The 14,277-nt window shown below is 36.3% G+C and overlaps 1 protein-coding gene across 1 annotated transcript in view; it reads right to left on the bottom strand.

Moving 5' to 3' along the window:
* Nucleotides 1-4,697: 4,697 nt before the first annotated feature.
* SLC38A4 (solute carrier family 38 member 4) overlaps nt 4,698-14,277 on the bottom strand; it is a 61,323-nt gene continuing 51,743 nt past the window's right edge. Inside the window, exons 14-16 of the mRNA XM_003825764.4 lie at nt 9,214-9,358; nt 8,240-8,337; nt 4,698-6,737 (exon numbers count right to left, since the gene is read on the bottom strand). Coding sequence (XP_003825812.1) covers nt 6,636-6,737; nt 8,240-8,337; nt 9,214-9,358 — 345 coding nt within the window. The 3' untranslated portion in view covers nt 4,698-6,635. The remainder of the gene's footprint in view (nt 6,738-8,239; nt 8,338-9,213; nt 9,359-14,277) is intronic.

Below are 14,277 nucleotides of genomic sequence, written 5' to 3'. Positions count from 1 at the left end.
CACATATGAATTTGGGGGAAACACAAATATTCAGTCCATAGTAGTCTATGTATCACTGGTAAGAGAAACATGGGGCTGGGATGTGAAGAGTTGTATAAACCAGTAGGTCATATCCGGACCCCCTGCTTTAACACAAGATTCTGCCCAATCTGTGGGGCAATCTGTCTTTCAGGGAGTTTTTTTTTTTTTTTCTTGAGACAGAGTCTTGCTGTATCACCCAGGGTAGAGTGCAGTGGCACAATGTTAGTTCACTACAACCTCACCTCCCAGATTCAAGTGATTCTCATGCCTCAGCCTCCTGAGTAGCTGGAATTAAAGGTGCACCACCACCCCTGGCTAATTTTTGTATTTTTAGTAGAGACAGGGTTTCGCCATGTTGGCCAGGCTGGTCTCAAACTCCGGACCTCAGATGATCTGCCTGTCTCGGCCTCCCAAAGTTCTTGGATTACAGGCTAGAGCCTGTAATCCTGCACCTGGCCCAGGTGATATTTTAAAATATCATAGGAACCCAGCTGTTTTACAACTCTTGATAAATTTCCCACTAGCTGCAGCCTCCTTTTTTGACCCAGAGAGTCTCTTGGGATCATCCAGTTCAGTTCCTTGGTGTTTTCTGATGGTAGAGATTGGATGGAGGGAAGGGCTTTCCCAGGATCACCTGGTAGGAGGTGGTGACTAGCACTCAGACTTCCAGAGCCTCAATTCCTGGTTTTTCTTTTTCTTTTCTTTTCTTTTTCTTTTTTTCTTTCTTTCTTTTTTTTTTTTTTTTTTTGAGACAGAATCTTGCTCTGTCACCCAGGCTGGAGTGCAGTGGTGCGATCTCGGCTCACTGCAACCTCCACCTCCGGATTCAAGTGATTCTCCTGCCTCAGCCTCCCGAGTAGCTGGGACTACAGGTGTGTGCCAGCATGCCTGGCTAATTTTTTGTATTTTTAGTAGAGACGGAGTTTCACTGTGTTAGCCATCTCCTGACCTCATGATCTGTGTGCCTTGGCCTCCCAAAGTGCTGGGATTACAGGCATGAGCCACCGCGCTCAGCCAGTCCATGACTTTTCTACTCTCCCATCAGTAGAGCTGGAGTCAGTAGTAAAATAATATAATTTAGTCAACCCTTGATTCTAAACAACTAGCCAAAATAATGACGAAGCTCCACTAAACAATACTTTGTTTTATCACATTTTAGAATAGAAAATGATCCATGTGATGAGTACTTTTCATTGGCAAATAATCATTTGGTAAAATAATCCAATTTCATTTTTTCCTTTTTCTGCACAGCAAGATGAGGAATTCTATTATCTTAGCAGCAGCTTTACCCTTTCATCAACCCATCAGCATAGTTTCTTGCTATAGGAACTTAGATTATTGGCTTGAGACTTCTCCTCATTTCTTTTTTTTTTTTTTTTTTTGGAGACAGAGTCTTGCTCTGTTGCCCAGGCTGGAGTGCAGTGGCGTGATCTCGGCTCACTGCAAGCTCCACCTCCCATGCTCAAGCCATTCTCCCGCCTCAGCCTCCTGAGTAGATGGAACTTCAGGTGCCCACCACCACGCTTGGCTAATTTTTTGTATTTTTAGTAGAGATGGAGTTTCACCGTGTTAGCCAGGATGGTCTTGATCTCCCGACCTTGTGATCCACCCGCCTCAGCCTCCCAAGGTGCTGGGATTGCAGGCGTGAGCCACTGTGCCCGGTCAACTTTTCCTCATTTCTAATACAAGCATTTAGTGCTATAAATTTTCCTCCTAGCACTGCATTGAATGCATCCTCCATATTTTAATATGTGACTTTAAAATTTTCATTCAGCTCTATGTATTTTAAAATGTCATTTGATACTTCTTTTTTGACCCATGGGTAATATTGAAGTGTGTTGTTTAATTTTCATTTATTTAGAGATTTTGTTATTGCCTGTTATTGATTTTTAATTGATTCCATTATGGTCAGAAAATACACTCTATATTATTTCAGGTTTTTAAATTTGTAAGGTTTGTTTTATGTCCCAGAATATGATCTATCATGGGAATATGAAAAAACTGTGTTTTCCACTGTTGCTGGCAGACTGTTCTATATATATATCAATTAGAACCTGTCGGTTGATTGTGTTGTTTATATCTTCTATATCTTTGCTAATTTTCTATCTAGTAGTTCTATTAGTTTCTGAAACGTGGGTGTTGATGTCCTCAACTAAATGCAGATGTATCTACTTCTCCTTTCTACTCTATCAGTTTTTGCTTCATGTGTTTTGAAGCCTATTGCTTGGTGTGTGCACACTTAGGCTTATCTCTTCCTGATTAATTGATCCTTTATTCTTATGTTCATGATAGGAACAATGGACACCTCTTGTCTGTAGCAATTTTATTTTCTCTAAAGCCTGTTTTACCATATATTAATATAGATACTCCTTCTTTATATTATTAATTTTTGTATGTATATCTATTTCCATCCTTTTATTTTCAACCAACTGTGTCATTGAACTAGAAGTAAATTTCTTATAAGTGGCATATAGTTGGGTCATGGTTTTTATTCACTCTCCAATCTCTGTTGATGGGTATATTCAAACCACTAACTTATAAGGTAATTATTGATATATTAGTGCTTAGGCCAACCATTTTATTATTTGTTTTCTTTGGTTCTTGTTCCTGCTTTGCTTTTCTTGGTTTCTGGTGGGTTACTTAAATATTTAAATACTTAAATAAATTCATCTTAATTGATTTATAGTGTTGTTGAATGTATATCTGTGTATAGTTTTTATAGTGGTTGTTTTGTATATTACATTAGACATACGTGACTTATTGCAGTCTATTGGTATCATTTAACCACCTTGAATGAAGTGTAGACACATTACTTCTATTTAGATCCCTTACCTTCCCCATTAAAAAAAAATCTTTGTCTTGAGTATCAGTGTTTTTTTTCAATCAAAAATGTATTTATAAAACTCATTAAAAACAGAAAAGTCTTATATATGTCCCATATTTCTTATCTTTCCTTCATTTCTTCTTCTTTCCTGATACTCCAACATTTGTCCTTTTATCATTTACTTTGTGTTTGAAGAACTTCCTTTAGTCAATCTTTAAGGGCAGGTGTGCAACAAATTAAAGGTTTAGGATTTAAGTTTGGAGGATAGGAGTTGTATTAGTTTATTCTCATATTGCTATAAAGAAATACCAGAGACTGGATAATTTATAAATAAAAGAGGTTTAATTGGTTAATGGTTCTGCAGGCTGTGCAGGAATTATGATGCTGGCATCTGCTTGGCTTCTGGGGAGGCCTCAGGAAACTCACAATCATAGTGGAAGGTGAAGAGGGAGCTGGCACTTCACAAGGCCAGAGCAGAAGGAAAAGAGAAGTGGGAAATCCCACACACTTTTAAACAACTAGATTTTGAGATCACTCATTCACTTTCACTATGACAGTACCAAAAGGGATGGTGTTAAACCAAAACCACCCCCATGATCCAATCACCTCCCACCAGGCCCCACTTCCAACATTAGAGATTACAATTCTACATGAGATTTGGTGGGGACACAGATCCATACCATGTCAAGAGACTTCTGAGGCTTCTTTTTAAAATTTCTGTCATTTTTTTCTTGATATAGTTTTTGCCTTGTGGCTAGTTTTAATGTATGCTGATCTAGTTTGCCTTTATAAAGATGTTTAATTTAAAATAAGTTTTTCCAAGTACTATTTTTGTTTTTTTGGTTTTTTTTTTTGCATCTTAGTTAGATGATCCGGTCCTACCTATATGGGCCCAGGACATCAAAACATTTAATTTTGACTATACCACTCTGATTAATCTTATCTCATTAAGACATAAATTGCAAAACTTTGAGCTATGGTGACCTGGCCCCAGAAAGATGTAATTAAGACACCTTTAGGAAAATAAGCAACCATACCATAGACTGGGAAAATATATTGGCAATCTGGACATGGATCCATATTTAAAGAGCTTCTACAAATACCCAATAAAAACACAAAACCTAAATTTTAAAAATGGGCAAAAGATTTGAATACACACTTCACAAAAGAAGATATATGAGTGACCATTAAACACTTGAAAAGTTTTCAACATTAGTTGTCACAGAAGCAGAAATGAAAATCACAATGAGTTACCATTTCAGACCCACTAGAAAGGCTAAAATACAAAAGACAACATCAAATGTTGGCAGGGCTGTGGAGTCAGTGGAAGTTGTAGGTAGTATGGGTGGAAATGAAAATGGTAGAAACACTGTGGAAAACTATGTGGAAGTTTCTTATAAAGTTAAGCATATACTTAGCCTGTGATCCATCAATCCCCCTAATCGTTCATTAATAATCAATCCTTAGCACTCACATGTTTTCCCTGCCCCCATATTTTCTCTGCTCTTTATTTTACTATTCTCAGGTTTCTTCTATTCTCTCATTTTCTATCTTCAGTGGATTCTTTCAAACTAACCATAAAAGACTCATTTCTTCCACATTCATTCTAGGTGGTATAGATGTGATGCCAAAATTATAATCATTATAATAATTTAGGATTAAATATCTATTTTGCCAAAATAAGATGGCAATTATTTTCAGGATGATGGCTATAGATGTTAGTTATGTGTCAAAGGTAACAATGAAAATGGAACATATACCAATATAAGAAAGACAGTATTTGGATTTTAAATTTTGTTTCATGGACAAATAACACAATATTCTTTAACAATAGATCAAAAATCGCATCATAGTCATTTGAAAAGTTCATTTATTATATACCAATATACACTTTCTGTAATAAAAAAGAAGCCTCCCAATACATTGAGCCATCTTATAAATGAAATAAGAAAATAAAATTTTCATCTGTTTACAAATGGGGTTAAATTAATCAGCACAAGCTGTCATATGTATGTCTGCCCTGCAGTATATATGAATTTTAATCCTGGTTATGAAGAAAAAAATGATGCTTTATTATTTGGCACTATAGGATGCTCTTGAACATTCAGAAGATACCTTTTTCCACTTTTTATTTTTGTATACTTTTTAGATGAGTGAAAATGTAAATATATCCTAAAGATGCTATTTGGCAGATTTTTTTCAAATAATAGTAGCTCAAAAGTACGTGTATGATACTGTATTTCATAATTGGCTTTACTAAAATATAAAATACACAAGTGATCTTACTATGATTTGAAAAAAAGGTAGTGAACTCCAGAAGTTTTAGGCTGTGAGTAGGAATTTTTAAATCCATTTTATGTAAGTTTGTTATAGAAGTGAGCAAGAATGATAGTGTGCATTCTTTGTAGTGTTAGCACTTATACTTTTACGGAGAACCACTCCACACTGTATTAAATGGCCAATGAATGTCAGCAAACACCTGTGTGAGCTAAACTGAACTAAATCCTATTTTAGATATGCTAAGTTAAAAGAACAACTTTAGTATGATAATAATTTGCAAAAAGAAACTTATTTTCTTGTAGATCATCCTATTATTGTAAATATTGAAGAAGAGCATTGCCAAACTATATATAACTTAGGTTTCAAATTTAAATTATCCCCAGACATTTGTAGACAGATACATATGAATAGATTTTCGAGCCCACCAACTTAATTCCCTGCCCCCACCCCCAATAATATAAATGCTTTGACTGTGAAGAAAGAAAACTACACATGTAAAAAAGAAAAATCAAATGTACCATACATTAACATTCTGATGACTACAGAATAAGATTATATACATAAACATATAGCAAATCACAGTTTCCTGCACTGAATGTTTATCAAATAAAAATGTATCAAACAATACTGGGTAGTGTATCTCCACAATTGTGGTCTTCTAAAAATTCTGAATGAGGATGGAAGACGAGAGGGAGAGCATTGTTCAATGACAAAAGTATGACAAGAGGATTTAGGAATAACATGAAAAAGCAGATGCTTTCTAGAACAGGCAGTTTAGCTATAAGCATTATTTTTGTTGTTGCTCTATGATTGAAATAAAGCCCCTCTCTATATTTAGTGTTTTAACATTTAAATATAGATGTTTTAACATTTACAAAAATCTATTGAATATAGAAGTCACAACTCAATGTCACAAACAGGGTGGGCAAAATATTATTTTGCTGTTGACAATAAGATGCTCTAGACTGGTGTTGGACCATTCATGTACCTTACAGAAACAGAAACAGTTCCTAAGACATGCCTTTTGCCTCTGTTAGTAAACAGACCAGAGACTTTGGTGCAAGACTGAGAGAAGACATTAAATGGTGATAGCTTTGCCACCAGGGCATTTTTGTTTGATGTTCTGAGAATGCAAATGTTTGGTACTTTTTTAGGGGGTGCAGGATGAGGAGACGGCAGGGGAAAGAGTACTATCTGATGATTGTTACATGCAGTTACCCTTATTCTGCTCGTAAAGCAGCAAAAATACACCTTCATCATCTCACACTGCTCTAGTAAAACCTGGGTAGAAATGTGCACCACAGGTTTTATTTTAAACACATACACAACCATCCTTGACAAAAACAGTGATTTTCCTCTTCTGCAGGTGCCTGGTGATATTACTGGTAAACGTCTTTGGAATCTTCCTGTTATTTCCTATGAATAACATTCCAATCAAGATAATTCAGATATCTTTTGGAGTATAACTTGTAACCATTTCCCATAGAAAAAGAAAGTATTTTTCCTTGTGTTAGTGATGCTTGGAATTTGGAGGATCATAAATCCAGTCAATTATAATGAGTGCCATGCTTCCAATCATGAAGATTATTCCAACCACAAGGAAAATTAAAGCCTGTAATTCAGAGAGACTCTGTTAGGAACACAGAAACCATATTTAGTACAATTTGTTTTTAGTTGTTTACATAATATGGCAATCTGATCTATATATTGAGCCATATTATTCTTAATATCTCAGATGCCCAGGCCTAACCTATCAGTCAATTTAGAATCCTAGTTGAAGAAAGAAGAGGAATACAGTGGAGAGATACAACCTACAGGTTCAACAATGGAGTAATAGTTAATTGATTTAGTACACCAAGATGATGGAATATCCTGTGATTATTAAAAATCAAGGGACAGAAAAAGATTCAATAATCTAGAGAATGCTTACAATCTTTTAGGTGAAAAAGAGCAGGTTAAAAAAGAATAGCATATATGATATGATTCTAATTTTATAAAGCAAACAAAACCAAAAGCTTAATAGATGTTGCAACTAAAAGTGTATATATGTGTGTGTGTGTACATACATATAATATACACACAAATATATAAGGATATATGTACATACCTACATATAAAATACTTCAGCATTTTAACACCAGAAGAGGCCTTACATTTTATCACATACTTAAACCTCCTAATCCTACATATAAGAAAGCAGCAACTAAACATTTTTCACTAGAATGGGTCTAGGAGATAATTGTACTCATTTCACAATTGGTCAAACTGAAAATAGGTCACAAACAGGACAAGTAATTTGCCAAGGTCACACTGCTGTAAAAATCCAAGCAAGATGGACTACATAGAGTTAAAATTTGGGAGCAAGCTGCTGGGTGGACCTTTTGATACCAAATTATCCTGAAGTCCCCAGAACATCCCAAAGGTAAATGACTTCAAGGTAAAAATTCAGAGTAATTCAGTAAGAAATATTCTTTTCAAGCCTTAACATGACTTTATTAAGGAGTGAAAGATAATATTTCCTTATTGGAAAAACAATTATTTCTAGCATTTGTTTCTATAGTAGTCTTATGGAAAAGAAATATGTACTCTCTAATTTAATAAGACTGTATTTTGTATCTAAAGAGGTTAACAGAACGATGAATGGTTCTGTTCTGGATCTTAGTCCACACCAGGGACAACAGGTACTACGGAAGGGAAAACAAAAGCAACATCTTTCCTTTGGCTTTGCAAACCTAACAACCATGACCAAAATATTTAAATTATTCCATAACACCGCTAGGGAGCCTAATTCCTTCTTGCATGATTTTCCACGGATAGTACAACAGCAGCTTGGTATTGGACACTGCTATGTGCCTGAAGCATATGTGTCTGTGGGAAAGGCTACTACTATTTGACATGTATGACAGACTCAACACAGGATATATGATATTTGAAGTAGAATCATTTGAGTTTCAGAAATATGTCCCCTTTCTCTGCTACCAGAAAGTTCTAGCCCATTTTTGATTTTTGGTTCTTGTACATTGATTCATTTTTCTGAACTATGTGTATTTTCTAGTTTATTCTAAGTAGTTGGAAGAACAACTAATAATGGGGGAAATTGCAAGGTTTACTTACCCCGACCTTTTGGGGTGACCTAAAAGTTTCTTTCTTGACAAGTTTAAGATAAAAAACTGCTGGAAGAATAAAAATCAGCATAGTGGCAGAAGAAGCCCCTGAGAAGACAAACACAGGGCAAGGTCAATGTCTTACCCAGCAGTTCTTAGCAAAGGAGATGCCAGCACACACTTTAAATAAACCAAATATAAAGCTATCCTATACTTAGCACTAAAAACACACACTTAAGTCACATAAGCTCATCTTGGTTATTTATTCATAGAAGATATGTTTATAGAGACAATTAAAATGTACCTAACATCAAAGCTGCATAAGTATATGCAACATATAATAAGCAACAAAAGGCTGAATTTAACACAAATTTACAGGGGATTAGTAATATAAATACATACTAAGGTGGCTGAACTCATGACACACCCTATCCACCTCTTACTTTGCAAGTGACCTACCCATGGTTCTTTTAAAGTTTTAGATTGTGTTTAAAGTTTAAGTAAACCCTCAATGAGTAGAATGAAAATTAATAGATCATGCAGTTATGGGGAAATACTAATAATACACTTTATATAATCAACCTCCTATTCCTCTGAAGATACCTTTCAATGTTCAGCTGATACTCATAGTATCAGAGAGCTTCTGGCAGGTAAAATCTATCTTCCTCTTTTCCTGATGGTGGAGCTAATACCTAAGTCCAAATCCTGGGTCCACACCAAGGTATATGACTTGACTTTTATAGGGGTCAGTTTCCTCATCTATCAGAAAAAGCAGCTTGACTAAATGACCTATAAGGTGGCTCCCAGTGTCAGTTAGGAGGAAAAGACAGTGAGCAGCTCAATCACCAGAGCCTCGCAGGGATAAAGGGAATCCATGAGCCTGAGAAAGAACGGGGATCTGGATGACCCAGCACTGGTTCCCTGTCCATCATTTAATGAGGCGTGAGTTTGGGTTGACCAAATTGAAGTCTTTCTGAAACTCACCTATGAATCCGAAGATGTATTTTATAGTTGGCACAAGGATGACCAGAACATTATTAAGTGCAATAAGCACAGCTGCAATCAGGAAATGTCGTATCCAGCTGAAGGGTCGTTTGGGAAATAACAGTGTGATCACTGATGTACGAATCTTAAACAAGAAAGTTCAAAGGCAAGATCATTTCTTTGTTTTTGACTTTATCTATTACTTCAAATATTCTCATCACTCTAATGCATTTTCTTTCTTTTTCTTTTTTCCCAGAAAAGATGCTGATGCTTTTTTCAATTTTTTTATTATTATAAAACATACATAACATAGAATTTACCATCTTAACCATTTTTAAGTGTACAGTTCAGTGGTATTAAGCATAGTCATTTCAGTCAAAAACAGACCACATATAAGACAGTGATACCCTAAGGTTGTAATACTGTATTTTTACGGTAGCTTTTCTACGTTTGGAGACACAAATACTTACCATTGTGTTACAGGTACCTCCACTATTCAGTACAGTAACATACTGTACAGGTTTGTAGCCTAGGAGTACTAGGCTATGCCATATAGCCTTAGTGTATAGTAGGCTCCACCAATTAGGCTGCAAGTACAATCTATGGTGTTTGCACAATGACAAAATTGCCTAAAGATGCATTTCTCAGAATATGTCCACATTTGTAAGCAACACATGACTGTACATTCATCTTGTGCAGTCTTGATGCTAACTTTTGATATTTGAAATGGAGTGTCATTTTTTCCTTGGCGTATTTTATAAGACAATATTTTATGCGTTCACTTTCTTAGTTTTCAGAATTTATTGTTAAAAATAATCTCGGTCAGAAAGAGATAACAGGCAAGACACATAATTAAGAAACATAGTAAAACCCTTGTTGATCACAAAACATGTCTCATCAGACTGGATGAGACATTAAGGGCAAGCACTGAATTGATTTACACAAGATTGTGAAAGGAATTTTTATGAATCTAGGTTTTCCTTAATTTTGCATGGTATTTAACATTTTAAAATAAAATTTTAAAATGGTATTTTAAAATTTTGACGTTTTTGTGTTTGCTCCTTCCTCTTTCTCTCTTTAGCTCTCCCTATCAATAGATTGTAAATCTATGAAAGGCAAGGAACAGGACCTAATAATCTAAACATTCCTCAGACTTTCTAGCTTAGTGTTGTGCACACAGCAGGCACTGAATAAAAGCTTAAATTAAATTGAATAGTAGGAATCTTATCCTTCCCTTCAGGATCCTTGACAGATTTCAGCCCTATTTTAGCAGCTGAAATAAGTAGGCGAAGGGTCAAGAGAGCCTCAGTTTGCAGCAGCTGCTCAAGTTACGCTGCTGTAACTGGATAAAGATCCCTGTGGGCAGAGGGAGGGAGTGACATTTGTGTTTGTACAGCTTGACAAAGTTGAAAACACTCTTATCTTTGGAATCTTTTAGAGGACACTTTTTGGACTTAGTGGAATTACTCTATCAGCTTTCCAATAAGTGAATACTTCGGTTAAGCTAGGAGTTCACATTTTTGGAAATGCTGTGATTGATGTTCACTTTAAAATTTTAGTTCTGAAGTCACTTAAGGTGCAGAGATGGGAACTCATTTAAAAGAGAGAAAATGTAAAATATATTTTGAAACATGTATGAATGACAAAAAATTCAAGCTAAATAGCTTGCAGTTTCTCATGTGACATTCCTTTCATACCACTCCACCAAAAATTAAGGCCATCTGTTTAGGCTGAAAAGGCAATTTCATTTCTAGAATGACAAATCAGATAGTCTCTGGAAATAGTTTAAGAATAACTTTGTAAAGGATTTTAAAAATTGGATTAGTGAACATTATGAAACTCATTCTGAAAAGGAAACTGAGGAAAGCAAATGGTGTGATATTGTTTTCCTCAGCAGCCTATAATTCTACATTATGATTTGCAATTAGTTCTTATTCAATATTGTCAAAACTGGTCCAATTAGTAGGCTTACAAATAAGCTTTTTATGGTATATACATAGTGCCAGAGGACTTAATTTGTTTCACAGTGTTAAACAGAATAAATAAGTATGAGATATAGGTTCATTTTCAGAGAATAGTCACAGTTTGTTTTTTAGTCGCTTGTTAAAAAGGTGCATTCAAGTCAATAAGCTGAGTTAGAGTGAGTTAGAGGCAGTCTTATATGTCCAGGGCCTCTGAATGTGAAAGCAGTCTCCTGGCTCCCAGGAAGATTAACATTTGGCCTAATGATATGAGATCACAGAAAGTTTATGGGAATAATAGGTAGAACGGTTGGAGTAAATGCAAAAGCTTCTTCCTCTTTGTGAATAAGGAATAGGAAAATTCCAAACAGAACTGAAGGTGGTTTCCAGTGCATTCCTGAAGAGGGCAACAGAGCAAAGAGGGAGGGAGGTACTAGGCTTGTGGTGGTGGTGGAAAAGATCAGGAAGGAAACTTGCTGGTCATTCCATGTTAAAGTGCCTCCCTGAGGAGTGAGCCTAGGACCAAAAGCCCCCAGCAGTTCTGTTTACCTTTGCTAGGGCAGACCACTGGCTGATTCCCACCAAGCCTCATCTGCTCTTCCACTTAGCTATGTGCCTTTTTCTTTACTGACACAAGTCGCTAGGAACCTGGAAATGTGGGTCAGATGTTGTGGGTCAGGGAGGTCCCCAGCACCATCCAGGGCCTCTGACCCACAATGATTCCATTAAGGTTCTATGCAGCTCTAGAGACAACATCTGTTATTTCCAGAGAAAGAGTCCTGAACAGGAGCCTGTTAGGGGGTGCTATATTCTGATGCAGGGGCCCAATGTGAAGGTCAAAAATGTGGAGGCACAGGAGGAAGTGAGAGTCTTAGTTCTAACTCTTAAAAAAAAAAAAAGCCTCTCCCATTGTTTAGACGTAGCTCACACTTTGATTTTGCAGGTTTGCTTAAGGCAAGGATGTTGGAAATATCTACGAATCACTGCTCCACTGCAGTTGATAGCAATATACGCTGCATTTCTATGTTGATATCTATATACACTTCAAAACAGGAGATCTGAAGGCAACATAAGTGAAAAGACTGATTTTAACTATAAGATGAAATACAAGTAGCTAGGGATCTTTTTTCAAAGGCATGGCAGGTGAAATTTGCGTCTGTGTGTTCATGATATATCCATTAGGATTATTTGGTTTCCTGTTCTTTAGGGAAATATGGGAACTTTACTGCATAAAGGGAAGCATAAGCTGAAAATGACATGATCAGTCCTCTGGAAGGAGGTGCCATTCCATAACTGATATCCCACCCACTACTAAGAGAGAAAGAAATGTTGGGCTGCTAGTGAAAACACTACCTTAATTCATTTCATTTATTCACTTGTTCAACAAATACTACAAGCAGTTACTATGCACCTTTTACTAAAAAGGAAAAAACTAACCTGATTGGAAAAAAGAAAGATAATAAATGAAGTAGAGAAAAACAAACCCCAGTCATATCTTCTCAAGCTCCCAAGAAAGAGAGCCCAGTTACCATGTTGAAAGAAGGAGAACACAAAATAATGCCTAAAGCTGATAGATTTTAATTCAGATTAGGTTTTATTAGTTTTATTATTAATGTGTGGAGATATCAAGGCAAGTAAATAAACTTATTGGTGAAGAGTTCCTTAAATGAAATAAACTGTCAGGAGAACCACGCTGTGAGTCAGCATTTGACACATTGAAAATCTGAGCCCTAAGTTATACGAAATAAACAAGCAAAAGCGCCAATAACAACTTTTATCATTTTAGTAAAGAAAAAAAATTGAATTTAGCTTCAGAGGACTTGATTGAGATCCACTCACGGAAGTGACCACTCTCTGTCACCATCTCTGTGTATCCTTCATGTATAGGGAGGTTTGGTTCATTTAGCCCAGATCCTCAACCCAGCTGAATTCGTAGCACATGTCACCAAGGGAAAGAGTGTCTATGCTTTTGCTAGAAAAGGCAGTTTATACATTTCAAGACAAGGCAAGATTCATTTGAAGACCATTTTTCTTCCCAAGCACGACGGAGCTCACCCTCTGTGCCAGTCACTGTGCACATCCCCAAGTCCCAGGGACTTATGACTCTGTGGGGCAGTGGAGCACTTACACAGATTATATAAACGTAACATTGCAAGGGTGAGGACAGGATAATGTGCAAAATGTTTCATAAATGCTAATGTTGAGTGGAAATACATAATGAAGGACAGCAGTTAGTCGTTTTTCTGAACTCTGGTTCTTATGGTCAATTTTGGTTCTAATGGCATCTAATGTTTACACACTATTGCTGTTCCTGATGGTCAGATTTATATCAGTGCTTTATTTCTCACATAGGGTAAGAATTTCTAAGGGGAGATTTGGATTTTCCATGCTGAGGTGAAATGTTCATCAGTAAATGACTTTTACTTCCCATGACAATAATTGCAGCCCTCAGTGTTGGGCTATGAGCTGCACTAGTTGAACTGTTACCAGCTGTCTGTGTGACGATGGCCAATTCTGGCAATCCCTTAAAACCATGGCTTGAAAACACTATATGAATATGAATAAAGCAATACAGAAGAACATCACAGATTTCTTATGCTTTGATTCTACAATGATGTGAATGCTTACACTGTGCCAAAATTTAGTGAGTGATTTTTTTATACATAAAAAGAAGGGCTCCAGATGTCCTTTTCTCAGTGAAGTTGTTTGCCTGGCAATTTTACCCTATCGTATACCTTCTGTTTATAGTTGTCTTCTGTCTTGTACCCAAGACGGAGCTGATTTTAGGCTAAAGCTATGTGTATGTCATCTGAAATACTTTCAGATATATTAGAGGCAAGACATGATTTAAGAGTAAAATATTAGCCACCATAGTAATACGGATCTGATTTCATGCACTCATGAAAAAGGAATGTGCCAAAATATATTTCAGCACACAAGCTGCATTTAAAGTGACCACAGTGTCATTATAGAATAGTCTTCATATGCCAGCCCTGTATGGAACATTATGTCCAGGACAGTGCTGGTTACTGTGTCACTTATTTTTTTCCCCCTCAAATGAATGAGTAAATTCAGTGTTTATGAAACAGGAGCTGGCAGGAGG

Source organism: Pan paniscus, chromosome 10 (genome assembly GCF_029289425.2).
Source record: "Pan paniscus chromosome 10, NHGRI_mPanPan1-v2.0_pri, whole genome shotgun sequence".
Classification (NCBI taxonomy): domain Eukaryota; kingdom Metazoa; phylum Chordata; class Mammalia; order Primates; family Hominidae; genus Pan; species Pan paniscus.
The sequence above is the reverse complement of the archived record's forward strand: the minus strand, read 5'-3'. Positions and strand labels throughout refer to the sequence as shown.